At 41.0% G+C, this 15,116-nt stretch overlaps 1 protein-coding gene across 1 annotated transcript in view; it reads left to right on the top strand.

Annotated features, from left to right (window-relative positions):
* Positions 1-10,527: 10,527 nt before the first annotated feature.
* Positions 10,528-15,116, top strand: part of HIBADH (3-hydroxyisobutyrate dehydrogenase) — a 102,258-nt gene continuing 97,669 nt past the window's right edge. The window contains exon 1 of the mRNA XM_070729401.1: positions 10,528-10,698. Coding sequence (XP_070585502.1) covers positions 10,617-10,698 — 82 coding nt within the window. The 5' untranslated portion in view covers positions 10,528-10,616. The remainder of the gene's footprint in view (positions 10,699-15,116) is intronic.

Genomic DNA, 15,116 nt, shown 5'->3' with positions numbered 1-15,116 from the left:
TCACAACTTCTGGAGGCAAGCTATTCCACTGATTAATTGTTCCATCAAGAAATTTCTCCTTTGTTCTGAATTACTTCTCTCCTTGTTTAGTTTCCACCAGCAGAGGGCAATGAGCCGGAATGCTAAATTGTGCTCGCCGCCGCGGCTCATAACTTCTTGCGGGGCCAGGGTGATTTTGCCGCTGCATCTGTGGAGGTAGCAAAATCGTGCACGGAGCCCCAGGTGCACCTGTGTTTCAGCAAGGTTTTACCTGCGGCTCTGTACATGATTTTGCTACCTCCACAGGTGCAGCAGCAAAATCGGCCTGGCCCCACAAGAACTTATGAGCTGTGGCAGCGAGCGCAATTTAGCGTTCCGGCTCGTAGCCCACTGCTGGTTTTCACCCATTGCTTCTTGTTCTACCTTCAGATGCTTTAGGGAATAGGTTAACTCCTCCTTCTTTGTGGCAACCCCTGAGTTATTGGAACACTGCTATCATGTCTCCCCTAGTCCTTCTTTTCAGCCATTTCCAGTTCCTGCAACCGTTCTTCATATGTTTTAGCCTCCAGTCCCCTAATCATCTTTGTTGCTCTTCTTTGTACACTTTCTAGAGTCTCAATATCCTTTTTGCATCGTGGCAACCAAAACTGAATGCAATATTCCAAGTGTGGCCTTACCAAGGCCTTATAAAGTGGTATTAATTCTTCATGTGATCTTGATTCTATCCTTTTGTTAATGCAGCCTAGAACTGTGTGGGTTTTTTGGCAGCTGTTGCACACTGCTGGCTCATATTTAAATGGTTGTCCACTAGGACTCCCAAGGTCCCGTTCACAGATGCTACTGTTGGGCAATGTACCTCATATATTTTACCTGTGCATTTTGTTTTTCTTGCCTAAATGTAGAACCTTACTTTTTTACCATTAAATTTCATTTTGTTAAGTAGCGCCCATTGGTCAAGTTTGTCAAGATCCTTCTTTATTTTGTGCCTATCTTCTAGAATGTTGGCTATTCCTGCTAGTTTGGTGTCATCTTCAAATTTGATGAGTTCCCCATCTATCCCCTCATCCAAGTCATTGATGAAGATGTTGATGAGTACTGGGCCTAAAACAGAGCCTTGGGGTACTCCACTGCATATATCCATCCATGCAGATGCAGTTACATTGAGCACTACAGGTTGAGTATGGTTGGTTAGCCAGTTTTGAATCCATTTGACGGTGTTGCTATCCATCCCACATTTTTCTACTTTATTCAGTAGTAGGTTATGGTATTTGATGGCTCATTTTTACAAACATGCACTTGCAATTTTATACACATCGATACTGAAGTAAGGCCTAGCAATTCTGAAGATTCATATACAGTATCTGAAAAATCATAACCTCAGCAATCAGGTTTTTAAGCCCTTGTTCTAGTGCATTTTGCAATAGCTCAAATGCAAACAATGCTTAGCATACTTTCATTTCTTAGTACACTTTCATTCCTTTCAAAGGAATGTTGTTAAGCAAGTTAGTAAATGCTTAGAGGAAGTATGTAAAGTCATACTACCCTAGGAGCAAATCTTATTAACCCTGAAAAAATATTGCAATTTATGTAATACAGGAAAAGTAGCACTATAATGTTATTATTTATTCATTATTATTATTAGATTTGTATGCTGCCCCTTTCCGAAGACCCGGAGTGGCTCACAACAACAAACAGTACAAATCCAATAGTTAAAAGCAATTTAAAATCTCTTAATATAAAAAACAGTCATACATCTCAGACAAACCATACATAAAACGGAAACAGCCCAGGGGAATTAACTTCCCCATGCCTGGTGGCAGAAGTGGGTTTTAAGGAGTTTGCGAAAGGCAAGGAGGGTGGAGGCAATCCTAATCTCTGGGGGGAGTTGATTCCAGAGGGTTGGGGCCGCCACAGAGAAGGCTCTTCCCCTGGGTCCCGCCAGACGACATTGTTTCGTCAACGGGACCCGGAGAAGGCCAACTCTGTGGGGCCTAATCGGTCGCTGGGATTCGTGTGGCAGAAGGCGGTCCCGGAGATAGTGTTCATCACTGTTTTCCATAAGAGGCTCATTATTTATACACAAAGATGCAGCTTTATAAATTGCAGTCTATACCAGGGGGGGATTCCTCCCGGTTTGGACCAGTTCGCCCGAACTGGTAGCGATCCACTGGTGACATTATGGACCCAGGTTGGTGCCTGTCCGTGAGCGCTGCCATCGTTGTTTTTTTTAATTAAAAACAATTTGAATTTTTTTAAAAAAAAAATTCTGAGCATGCACAGTTTCTGGTACTGTGCATGTGGTTGTCATCTTGTTTTCTCCTTTTCCCCCTGGATTTTTTTGTACTGAGTGTACACACCCAAGAGGCACAAGAGGAAGCGAATCAGCTTAGAACCCATTCGTGGTCTATGCTGATAAACAATAGGGATCATTCCATTAACTGGAAACTTCTGTTCATACTGTTGACAATGATCATGACTGGCCCCTCCTTGTCTTCGGGATTGGCCCTTCCTTCTTTTCATCTCTCAAAAGGTATTCCAGTTCCAAAAAGCAGTTATTGGAGCAGAGTGTAGAGTAACTGAAAACTGCCCTTCTCACCTTTTTTTCATATTTCATTTCACCAGAATGGAGGAGATAATGACTTCACTGCTTATCTACCTTGTTCTCCAGGGATTAGTGTGTTTAACAATGGGTGGACATAACCAATTTTTGGTATAGTCAATAAATCATAGTTTGTTATTGAGTCTTAGTATAGTAGACTAATCAGCCATAGTTTCAGATAAGAGTTATCTAAGACTTCATAATATCACTTACAAAACAGCTTAATACAGTGTTCCCTTGATTTTCGCGGGTTCAAACTTCACGAAAAGTCTATACCACGTTTTTTCAAAAATATTAATTAAAAAATACTTCACGGTTTTCCCCCCTATACCACGGTTTTTCCCACCCAATGACGCCATATGTCATTGCCAAACTTTCATCCGCCTTTAATAAATATTTTTTAAAATAAACTTTAATAAAAAAACATGGTGAGTATATAATCTAAATGGTTGCTAAGGGAATGGGAAATTGTAATTTAAGGGTTTAAAGTGTTAAGGGAAGGCTTGAGATACTGTTCATAGCCAAAAATAGTGTATTTACTTCCGCATCTCTACTTCGCGGAAATTCGACTTTCGAGGGAGGTCTCGGAACGCATCCCCCGCGAAAGTCGAGGGAACACTGTATTTGGATTGGGAAGCAAGTACGTATTGTACAATGCTTATGTCCTACCTAGTCCAATCCTCTTAAACAGTTCAGCTGTGAGGACATAACATGAGATTTTCCAATTGTTGTTAGATTATGGTTCCCTCCTTTTTTTTTCAACACAGGCCATGCTGACTAGATGATCTAATTTGGAGTTTAACATTTTCCAGACTATTTGAGATTTATATGTATACAAATGTATCCCCCCCAAAAAAATTTAATCAATATGTTTGAATATTAAATATTATTATTGAAGCAATGAGTAGTTATTCTTTTTCAAATCTAAATTGATGGTGCAGATTTAATACCTATTAATGGAAACATCCAATCTAGCAAAAGACAGAACTTGTGAATGAACTTCAGCCTTCCTTAACTCTACATATTGAGAGTAAAGTTTATATTTAAAACAAATAAACCTATCAGATAAAAGTGATCCCTTTACTTTTGATCCAAGACTTTCCTTCTCTAATGGATATAAAGTACAGATGTTTGAGCCAGGGGTGGATTGTGGCTTACCTTGCTGCCGGTGGTTCGAGCAACCCAAACTGCCAAGTTACTACTGGTTCCATGGAACCGGTCTGAACCGGGAGGAACCTGCCTCTGGTTAGAGCTCATGCTTCCTAGGACACTGTTCACTTCTTCAGGAGTAGCAGGGTCAAACTATTCCAGATAACTGGATAAGAATCTGCCCTGGGTGCCTCCATCAAACTAGCAACTATACTGGTATCTAACTGGGAATGAAGCTGAATGATTTTGTCTAAGGAAATCAGCAAATTCTTTGGCAAGCCCCTCTGTATCCTCCTTCCCTAGAAGAAAATGGCTCACATTGAACTAGGTCACTGGCTGATTATCTGCGGATACAATTAGTGCACAGAAATACTTGTACTCACCACGTGATTGCCACAAGGTCTTAATAACAGGTCTTGTCTATTGTCTTTCTCCAACAGTGTTCTATAAGTCTTTTTATTTATTTCAACCCTCTCAATTCCTCTGTTTACGAAAGGGGACAAAAAGATATACAGGTTATGTTGGGTGCAAGTCAATTAAGAGTCTCGGTTCTCTTCCTATTCCAAGCAGTTTAAACCCCAGTTCCTTCTGAATTTCATCTGGATCCAAGCTAACAAGCCTCCTTGGAGGGTGCTCTAAATAAACTACCATAGTTTTCAACTGTGATCTGATCATGATAGGGATATCAAATAATGTACATGTCTATAGAAATAACAAGTTAGAAGAGTTCTTGGAGGTCTTCTAGTCCAAACCCTTGTTTAGGCAAGAAAACCTACACCACTTCAGAAAAATGGTTATCCAACATCTTCTTAAAAACATTCAGTGTTGGAGCACCCACAACTTCTGGTTTTTTTTAAAATTATTTTATTAATTTTTAACAAATTTATATTACACACAACATAAAACAGTGCATAGTGAAATGTACCCATCACCCAGAAGCACACACATTCCCCACCACCAAATCGGGGGTGTTTCTTGTATAGTCCACTTGATCCAAGAGCAACATATCTATTTACATATTGTAGAGTGATTCCAATTTATTTCTTGTAGCTTGGTCTCGGATTCTGCTCGTCATTGCTTACCTTGTCCCACCGTCCCATCAATTGTCCCAACTCAGTTTCATTATCCGAATTTATCCTTTTATCCATAATTTCAAATTGAATATGGGACCACCCACAACTTCTGGAGGCAAGCTGTTCCATAGATTAATTGTTCTAACTGTCAGGAAATTTCTCCTTAGTTCTAAGCTGCTTCTCTCCTTGATTACCTTCCATCCATTGCTTCTTGTCTTACCCTCAGGAGCTTTGGAGAATAGCTTGACTCCCTCTTCTTTGTGGCAACCCTTGAGATATTGGAGCACTGCTATTCCTTCTTTTCATTAAACTAGATGTACCCAGTTCCTTCAATCTTCATGTTTTAGCCTCCATTCCTCTAACCATATTTGTTACAATATGGAAAAAAGTGTGAAGTTAATAGTTACTTCTTTTATTCTAATTTTAATATCCTACAATTTATGGAAAAAGATATGAACAAGTTTGTTAGAAAATTTATATTACAATACAAACTTACCAATATAGTACAATGATTCTCTTTACACTTTTTGGTTTTTTATTCATATTTTTAACATCAGCTTTAATCAGATACAGTGTTCTTAAAACAAAAGGCCAGAAAATATCCATGAATGAAAAAGTCAATGGATAATAAATGTTTTGACCCAATTTCCCACATAGCTTATTATATGTGAAGGCCAAATCTGTGACAATGCATATATGAAATCAAATTAAATCAATAACCTGGAAATAACAAGTCAGAAACCATAATTTTCAAGTTAGGAAACTCAAGTTCCAAAGATCAAATTCATAAGTCTCACTGAGAATAAAATTGAAACTTAAAAAGTAAAAAATGATAAATTTTGAGAGTTTATGCTGTAAGCTTTACTTCTGAGTCACTGGGTTGGCTATTAACTCAAATAAAACAAAACAAGGCAGCCAATATGAAAATGAACTGCTATTTATAACTTATAAGTTATGTTTTCAACATAACAAGTTTTTATTTCCTAGGAACAAAAGGGATATATCCAGGATTTTTAGTTTTTCATTCAGATTCAGTTTGGAAGGGAAAGTCCCAATCATTTAATTTTGCTAGAAAGTGTTAAACAATAGCATATGCCTCATAATCTCCTTGGACAATGATACGAAATATCATGGTATCATGTATGGCCTATTTTGCTCTTGTGTCCCCCCCTCCCCGCCTCTCACCCACCCAAACTTCCAAACATGGAGATATCTGCAAAAATATTGAGTGTTGTCTGATATTCAAATCTGCAAATGAGCTCTCAATAATATCAACAAAAAGCCATTATGTAAGAAAAACATCCTATAAACTTATCATATCTATAGGATGCTTTTTGATATCAAATCACAACACTTCCTTTTGCTCAAGTGTAGGCTTGATCTCAACAAAATGGAAATATTATGATTATGTAATTCCTGTGTGAATTAAGCAGACATCCTGTTTAGCCTGTAGAAGTGTTTCTAAGAAGTTTTAACTTTCTATTAAAGTAAAATGTTATCTAGCAAGATTTTTTTTCCTTGTTCCTGGATAGCATTAGCATGGCTTTAGTAAAAAAAATTACTGGCAATTTTAAGAATGGAAGCGGAACCGATTAGGCGGTTCTGCCCCAGATGCCTGATGGATCCAGTAGGTTTTCAAAGAGTGCTTGGGGTTTTGCCGGATTCACTTGTACACAGTTTGGCAGAGTCTCTTGCTGCAGACTGGAATACAGCTGCGACGGAGGCTCTAGACTGAATTGCGCCTTTGTGACCTCTCTCTGGCAACAGACCCTGGAGATCTCTTTGGTTTACCGAGGAGCTCCGGGGAATGAAACGCCAGAAGAGAAGTCTGGAGAAGCGTTGGAGAAAGACCAGATCCGAATCTGACTGAACACTTGTAAAAGCTCATATTAAGATTTACAAAGTGGTGATCAGGTCGACAAGACACGCTTACAATGTTGGCCTGATTGTGTCTGCTGAATCCCACCCAGCTGCCCTGTTTAGGGTGACTCGCTCCCTTCTTAATCAGGGGGAAGTTGAAGAACCCTTGCAGGGTAGTGCTGAAGCATTTAACAAGTTTTTTGCAGATAAAATCACTCAGATCTAGACTGATCTTGACTCCAATTGGAGTGCAGTCGGCCGACAACGAGTCAGTCAAGGTGACAGGGGCCCGTCTTAGTCTACCTCTTTGGAGTGAGTTTGACCTGGTGACACCTGATGAAGTGGACAAGACTATTAGAGCTGTGAGTTCCACCACCTGTTTGTTGGACCCGTGTCCCTCCTGGCTGGTTTCAGCCAGCAGGGAGGTGACATGGAACTGGGTCCAGGAGATTACAAACGCTTCTTTGAGGGAGGGGTCCTCCCCAGCTCCCTATAAGGAGGCACTTGTGTGCCCCCTCCTCAAGAAGCCTTCCCTGGACCCGGCCATATTTAACAACTATTGTCCTGTCTCCAACCTTCCCTTTTAAATTGTTTTTAATATTAGATTTGGACATTGTGTATTGTTGTTGTGAGCCGCTCTGAGTCCTCGGAGAGGGGCGGCATACAAATCTAATAAATAATAATAATAATAATAATAATAATAATTATTATTATTATTATTATTATTTATGGGGAAGGTTGTTGAGAAGGTGGTGTCGCTCCAGCTCCAGCAGTCCTTGGAAGAAGCCAATTATCTAGGCCCTCGGCAGTTAGGATTCATGAGTGAAAATGCGTCTGGAGGCTGCCAAGGTTCTGAATGGGTGCCAACAGGCTCAGACTCAATCCAGACAAGACGGAGTGGCTCTGGGTACTGTCTCCCAAGGACATGTCCATCTGTCCGTCCATCACACTGGGGGGGATTATTGATCCCCTCAGAGAGGGTTCGCAACTTCAGCATCCTCTTCAATCCACAGCTGACTTTAGAACACCATCTGTCAGCTGTGGCAAGGAGGGCGCTTGCCCAGGTCTGCCTGGTGCACCAGTTGTGGCCCTATTTGGACAGGGTGTCTTTGCTTACGGTCACTCATGCCCTTCTCACCTCGAAGTTCGACTACTGCAATGCTCTCTACATGGGGCTACCTCTGAACAGTGTTCGGAAATTTTAGAACGTCCAAAATGCAGCCGCGCAAGTGGTTTTGGGCCTGGCAAGGCATGCCCATATCTCATCATCACTCCGTGGATTGCATTGACTGCCAATCTGTTTCCGGACATAATTCAAAGTGTTGATTATCACCTATAAAGCCCTACATGGCATAGGACAAGACTATCTCTGAGACCGCCTTCTGCCACACAAATCCCAGGGAACGGTGAAGTCCCACAGAGTGGGTCTACTCAGGGTCCTGTCAACCAATGTTGGCTGGTGGGACGTAGGGGAAAAGCCTTCTCTGTGGGGGCCCCAGCCCTCTGAAATCAGCTCCCCCTGGAGATTCACACTGCCCCCACCCTCCTTGCCTTCCAAAAGAGCCTAAAAACACATCTTTGTCACCAGGCCTGTGGTCACCGTTCCCTGTAAGCTGCGCCCGTGAGCAGGCGCGCACCCCCAATTACCCCCCTGCGCCCTTTTCCATGGGCGCGCGCTCCCCATCCCCCTGCCAGCCCGCGGTGGGAGCGGGGAGGTGCGGCCGCCCCTGCCTCCCCACCGTGCCTCCAGCCCTTCGCGCCGCTGGCTTCTCGGCCCTGCCCCACGCTCGCCCGATCCGCCCCCTCTCCTCCTCCTCTGCCTCCTGCCTTGGCGTGCGACTTCTCCCGTGGTGGCGATGGCTGCGAGACGAAAGCGCTGCCAGCCAGGGGGCTGCGAGAGAGGGCTTTCTCCACGGGCTTCGGGAATGCCCGCCCCACCCCTCTCGCAGCCCCTTCGCTGGGAGCACTTTCATCCCAGACTTCCAGCAAGGGGGCTGCAGTAGAGGCAGGGCAGGCGTTCCCGAAGGGCAGGATGATCAGCTATGGGGTGGAGCTCCGGAACTGAGGCACCGATGGCGAGGGGGCTGGGAGAAAGCGCTCTCGTAGCCCCCTCGCCATCGGTGCCTCAGTTCCGGAGCTCCGCCTCACAGCTGATCACCCTGCCCTTCGGGAACGCCTGCCCTGCCTCTACTTATGCCGCTGCTAAGAGAGAGAGAGAAAGGGGGGGAGAGAGAGATAGCAAGAGAGAGAAGAGAAAGAAAGCAAGAGAGATAGGAAGAAAGAGTGTGAGAGAAAGAGAGAGATGAAAGGGGGGAGAGAGAGCTAGCAAGAGAGAGAAGAGAAAGAAAGCAAGAGAGATAGAAAGAAAGAAAGAGTGAGAGAGAAAGAAAGCAATAGAGAGAGAGAGAGAGAGAGAGAGAGAGACCAAGAGGAGGAGAGAGAAAGAGAGAGAAATGACTCTTGATTTAAAGCATATGGTAAAAAGCACCCAAAAAATAACAGAGAAAAAAACCCCCAGCCGTTTGTGTGTGTGTGTGTGTGTGTGAACTCTTGAACCATTTCCAATAGCTCACCTCTAATTTGAAATGGTTCAAGAGTTCACACACACACACACACACACAAGGGGGGAGGAGACAGGGATGGAAAAAGAGAAGATAATAATAGTAATAGATTTTGGTTTTGTTTTATTATTAATTTGTTTTAATAAAAAAAGGGAATTTTTTTCGTATGTATGTATGTATGTATGTATGTATGTATGTATGTATGTATTTATTTATTTATTTTTCTATGCCGCCCAGTCCCAAAGGGACTGTCGCTCAGACACTATACTTTTCTGCCCACACCGAAAAAAAATTAGAGGGAACATTGCCTGTGGTTATTAGATCTTCCCCGACCAACGAATGTTTTTAGCACGATTCTTGAATGACTGGTAATGGAAGTTTTTAAAGTAGATTTTTATGGATTGTTTTTATGTATTAATTGGATTGGTTTTATCATTGTCTCTTATATATGTTGTGAACTGCCCCGAGTCCTTGGAGAGGGGCAGCATACAAATCCAATTAAATAAATTACATAAATGGATTACAGCTATTAAATTGGAATACCTTCCTTATTCAGTTATGGATTTTGTTGTCCTTGGAACTTGTTTAAGACATTCTATTCACCTGGAATTTTGAATAAAGTATTGCTGGGGCACCTTGTATCCTTTTTCCTTCTGATCTATTACCATATGTTCACGGTTGAATTGGTTTGTATCGTTCTGTGATTTGGGGGTTGCTTTTTTACAATGAAGTCGATGATAAATTGTAAAAATAAGACATATTTCACCCTGTCAGTTTCACAGTTACATTTATTGGAGTTTTTATATAATATAATTAGTTACATTAATAGTTTATTATAACTGCATGTAAAATGGTCGTTTATACAAAAATATTTAATTCACTTTTTTCCCTTGCAGTGCCTTAGCTGCAGGAGATGAGTTTTTTTTAAAAAAATGGGGATGACAGAGAAATAGTTTAACCATTAAAAAAACCTCTTTCCTTGTTTTCTTGCCATTTAATTTAGCTATCCCCGAATAGCTACAATGAACTGTTTCTCCTATAATTCCTGCGGCTAGGACTGATAGGAATTGTAATACAAGCCTAGTTGCTGCGGGAAGTTTGCATTCCATCGACACAAATTTCGTAGCAAGGATTTTATGTTTTAGTTTCATATTTCTGGAGAAAACGACGCCTACCATGGGATAGGGAGGAGCCGCGGCAGGTCACCGTCTGGAGAACGTCTGGTTTGATTGGGCGATTTGCTGCCAATCAAAAACAGCGATTGGTGGTTTTGGATGTCACTCTTTTTCTCCGCCTCCTTCCGTGCTCCGCCACAGCCAGTGGAGCTCAAGCGAAGGGAGCGAAGAAGGTGGTGGCGTCTTACTAGAGGTCGCGGAACTGAGGCGGGCAAGCAGCATGGCAGCAACGTTAATGCTCCGAGCCTCCGTTAGTTTGCTGCACAGGCATGGGAAAGTCTGTGCAGACTGGCTCGCTCGGGGTAAGGCAATTTGAGGGCGCACCGCTGGGCGAGAGGATGTAAATTGGCTCGCGGCGTCTTGTAGGAAAATCCAAAAGGTGTTCGGCCCTCTAGAAAGGCAAACATGTTGCAGCTGTTAACCCTTTTCCTTGGGGTTCCTATCCCGTGGCCAAACTTACTAGCTACTCCTTCAATATGTAGTTGCACGTCTGGGCAGGAATTGAATGGCAGTAAGGCAAGAGGCATTCAGGAAATAAGAGGGCGAGGGGATGTTCTTTCTCCAAATCAGTCTGCTTTTAAATCTTTTCAAGTATGCCTTGGCACGGGAGGTAACGTTGAGTAATGCCTTCAGAGAAGTCTAGTTTTGCACTCTTAAAAGACTTCGCACAACTATTTAAGCCATGCCAATTGTAACAAGTTGAATCATACCTGAACTTTCTGAGTGCTAAATGGTGATTTATCTAAAACAACATAGGGAAGACTACAAAAGTTTGTGTAACATTTGTATCCTAAAGTATCAGCTTAACTTTAGCTGTTGTTTCTGTTCACATTTGCTTTTTTCCATAATATTTTTTTCTTTTCTGAAAAGAAAATGAAATTCTGCTTAATTGACACGAGTTGAAATATTTTGCCTATGTAAAAACCATTGTATGGGTTGAACTTATGCATGTTCATTGGGATAAATTATCAGTTTATAGATTTTTGCAATATAAATTAGTTTGAAGTAGAATCTTACATATATTCACAAAATAGTTACTACTACCGTAAGTTTAATGGATATTGCTCCCAGACAGTGAATTTAGAAGCAATGCTCTGGACTATATTTCTATATTTGTTCATTCAAAATGTGTGTGTCTCTTTGTATTTAATAGAATATATTTCTAATGAATACAACCTTATCGTAGAATGCTATACTTGACCATTCAAAATCCCATTTGAAGCATATTCTCAAAGGGAGATAAAAATTTCAGCTTTTGTCTTTCATTATTAAAGGAAGAATTATAATTCATCGTCCTATCTATGGCAGTCTTAAGTGGGTGATTATTGCAGCAGCAGCAGTATAAAACACTAAACAATACTGTCCATTCCTACATTGTTCTTACTGGACAATATAGTAACCAAATATTCTCTTGCTATTTAGAGATTTTAAAGTAAATAGATATATAAACTCTCTTCATGACAAGAATTCTAACTGTTATTTGATCATCAAAGACGCTATTAACATCTTTAATAGTGAGGATGCTATTATTTTTTCAAAACTTGATGACTATTAGTACTGTAGTCCAAATAATCTTATGTCTTTAAAACTAAAACAATTGATTTTATTTGGTTACAATAAAGTAAATTTGTTTTCCATAAAACTTTTTTAGATTGAAAAATATGATCTTTATTCAAATGCCATCTGTGATATAAATCACATGCTGTTTTGGGCGTCATACATAGTCTTTATCAAAATGAAGAATGTAAATAATAATTACATATTTTTGTAAGGGTTATCTGAAAATTTACAGGAAACATTGCAAAACTGATATATAAGTAAGTTTTCTATTTATTTACTTTTTGCTTTAAGTGTCCAAATGCATCAATGTATTTTTCTAGGTACTATATAGCATAGTTTAAGTGCTGAGGAAAAAGAATACTACATAATTATTAACTACTTAAGGTAAATTATAATATCTTATCTGCTTTAAGCCACTCATATCTTTTATAGAAATGGGATTACAGTACATCTACACCGGTTGACATAGTGTTTAGAATGTAGTATTGCAGCTAACTATGCCTACTGTCAGGAGTTTGGTTCTGATTGGCTCAACGTTGACTCAGACTTCCATTCTTCTGAGGATAGTGAAATGAGAACCTAGATAGATAATGGCAATATTCTGACTCTGTAAACTGCTTGGAGAGGGCTGTGAAGCACTATAGCACTCTTTTCATAAATAATAAGTTAATAAATAAATAAAAGATGAATAAAATTATTATGGCTCTATATATTGCAACCCCAAATACAGTGGTACCTCTACTTAAGAACACCTCTACTTACCATAAGAACTTTTCAAGATAACTGGGTGTTCAATATTTTTTTGCCTCTACTTAAGAACCATTTTCTACTTAAGAACCGGAGCCTAGAAAAATTTCCCAGGAAATTTGAGAGCGGCACGAAGGGCTGGCCAGTTTCCTGCCATTCCCCCTTTAATCCTGGCCATCTCTGGATTTTCTGGACTACCAGAGGAGCCTTTTGGTGGCGCTTAAGGAGGCTTTGGCAGTCCAGAGCGAACGAAGCATTTTCCTTTCTCTGGGCGCTTGGAGAGGGAATAAACCTCTGCCAGCGCCCAGAGAAAAGAAACACTCCCTTCGCTCTGGGCCACCTCAGAGTCCCTCTTTTTTTTAAAAAACCCTTAAAGTTTTGGATTTTTTAAATTCCCTCACTTCACTTTCTTCCTTTGGCAGTGACTGTCCTCTTCCTCCTCCCACCCAAATTCCGAGCTTTTATTTCTTTTCTAATGGGTTTGCACGCATTATTTGCTTTTACATTGATTCCTATGAGAAAAATTGATTCTACTTACCAACTTTTCTACTTAAGAACCTGGTCATGGAATGAATTAAGTTCTTAAGTAGAGGTACCATTTTATAATTGTTCCCAATAAGCAATCAGACTTTCCTCTGAGTAGTAAAAGAAAAAGAAAAAAAAGAATAGTGTGCTAAGATTCTGCAAATATTGCTCTTCATTGCAACATTTTGTTTCAGAATTCATTGGTCGGTAAATTCAGCTCTTTGCTGGATACTTTTACTTTTTTCTATTGTTAAATAATCCTGTAGTCATCAGTGAGGACACTGATTGTGGGGGCAATATGCTGGCTCTGTTAAAAAGTGCTATTGCTAACATGTTGTAAGCCGCCCTGATTCTAAGAAGAAGGGCGGCATAAAAATTGAATGAATGAATGAATGCCTTAAAAACAATCTAAAACAATTTAAAACTAACAGAAAAGCCAGGTCTTTACAGCTTTCTGGAAGGGCAGTAGGCTGGGGGTAATCTAGATCTCAGAAGGCAGCTGTTTCCACAGAGAAAGCCTTCCCCCACAGGCCCGCCAGCTGACACTGTTTAGTTGACGGGACCCGGAGAAGTCCGACTCTTTGGGCCCTTATCGGTCACTGGGAGCTATGTGGTAGATATTGCACAGTACAGCTGCTTTTTAATAACTCAAACCATCTACTGGGTAAATTATTACAAGTGTACCCACTCATGCAGACTGGTTTTTATTCATATTATATGAGGGTCGCCCAGAAAGGAATGCATCATATATTTTTTCTTCAACAATTATTTATTGAACACAATGAAACTTACACACAAGAAATAATGATGTTTCTTCTATACTCCCTATTTTTCCATGTAATCTCCATCCCGTTCTATGGTTTTTCTCCAGCAAGATACAAGGGTGGGTGTATGCCCTGTTGGTACCACTCCTTGTTCTGGTCTTGAAGCCATTTCTGCACTGTGCGAAATACCTCAAAATGTCTTCTGCGAATGGCATCCTTTAATGGCCAAACAAGTGGAAGTCTGGGAGCTAGGTCAGGGCTGTAGAGTGGATGGAATAACACTATCCAATCCTGTTTAGTGATGTGTTTGAAATCCTCAAACTTGTGTGAGGCCGAGTGTTATCATGTTGAAGTCACCTGGGTTGTTATGGTGCCGAAGTCGCTGGAAGCACTTCTTGAGTTTGGTTAATATTTTCACATAAGCTTTAGAATTAATGGTGCTGCCTCTTGGCATCGCATCAATGAGTATGACACCCTCGCAGTCCCAAGACACAGTGATCATGACCTTATCGGCCGAAACAGTTGCTTTGAATTTTTTTCTTCTGTGGAGATTGAGGATGACATTATTCCATCGACTGTCATTTTGTTTTGGGCTCAAAATGGTGATGACAGATTTCATCACCTGTCACAATCCTGGACAAGAACGCTTCCCCTTCAGCTTCAAAACATTGCAACTCAGAAGAAATGCTTTTTTCTGAGAGATTTGTGGTGCACCATAAGACAGCGTGGAACCCATTGTGCACACACTTTTGAGTAATTAAGAGCATGGATGATTGCATCCACACGTCCTTTGCTGATTGACAGCTTCAGTCCCAACTGCTGAGTTGTTATGTGTCGGTCCTCACGAATGAGCACGTCAGCAAGCTGCGTCTTGTCAGGTGTGACAGCCATGGCTGGCTGCCCCGAACGCTGCAAATCTTGGATCTCCCAAACCATCTTCTAATGACTTTAGCCTCTGTGCCCAGCGAGTAACCGTATTTCTATCGACTGCAGATTCTCCATAAGCTGTACACAAACATTTGTGAATGTTCCCAACAGTTTCTTTCTCCGCAGTGAGAAACTCAATGACGACAATTTGCTTGTAACGTACATCACTTACAGATGCCATTTTGAAACTGCTGCAG

Source organism: Erythrolamprus reginae, chromosome Z (assembly GCF_031021105.1).
Source record: "Erythrolamprus reginae isolate rEryReg1 chromosome Z, rEryReg1.hap1, whole genome shotgun sequence".
NCBI lineage: Eukaryota > Metazoa > Chordata > Lepidosauria > Squamata > Dipsadidae > Erythrolamprus > Erythrolamprus reginae.
This window is presented reverse-complemented; position numbering and strand designations above follow the sequence as displayed.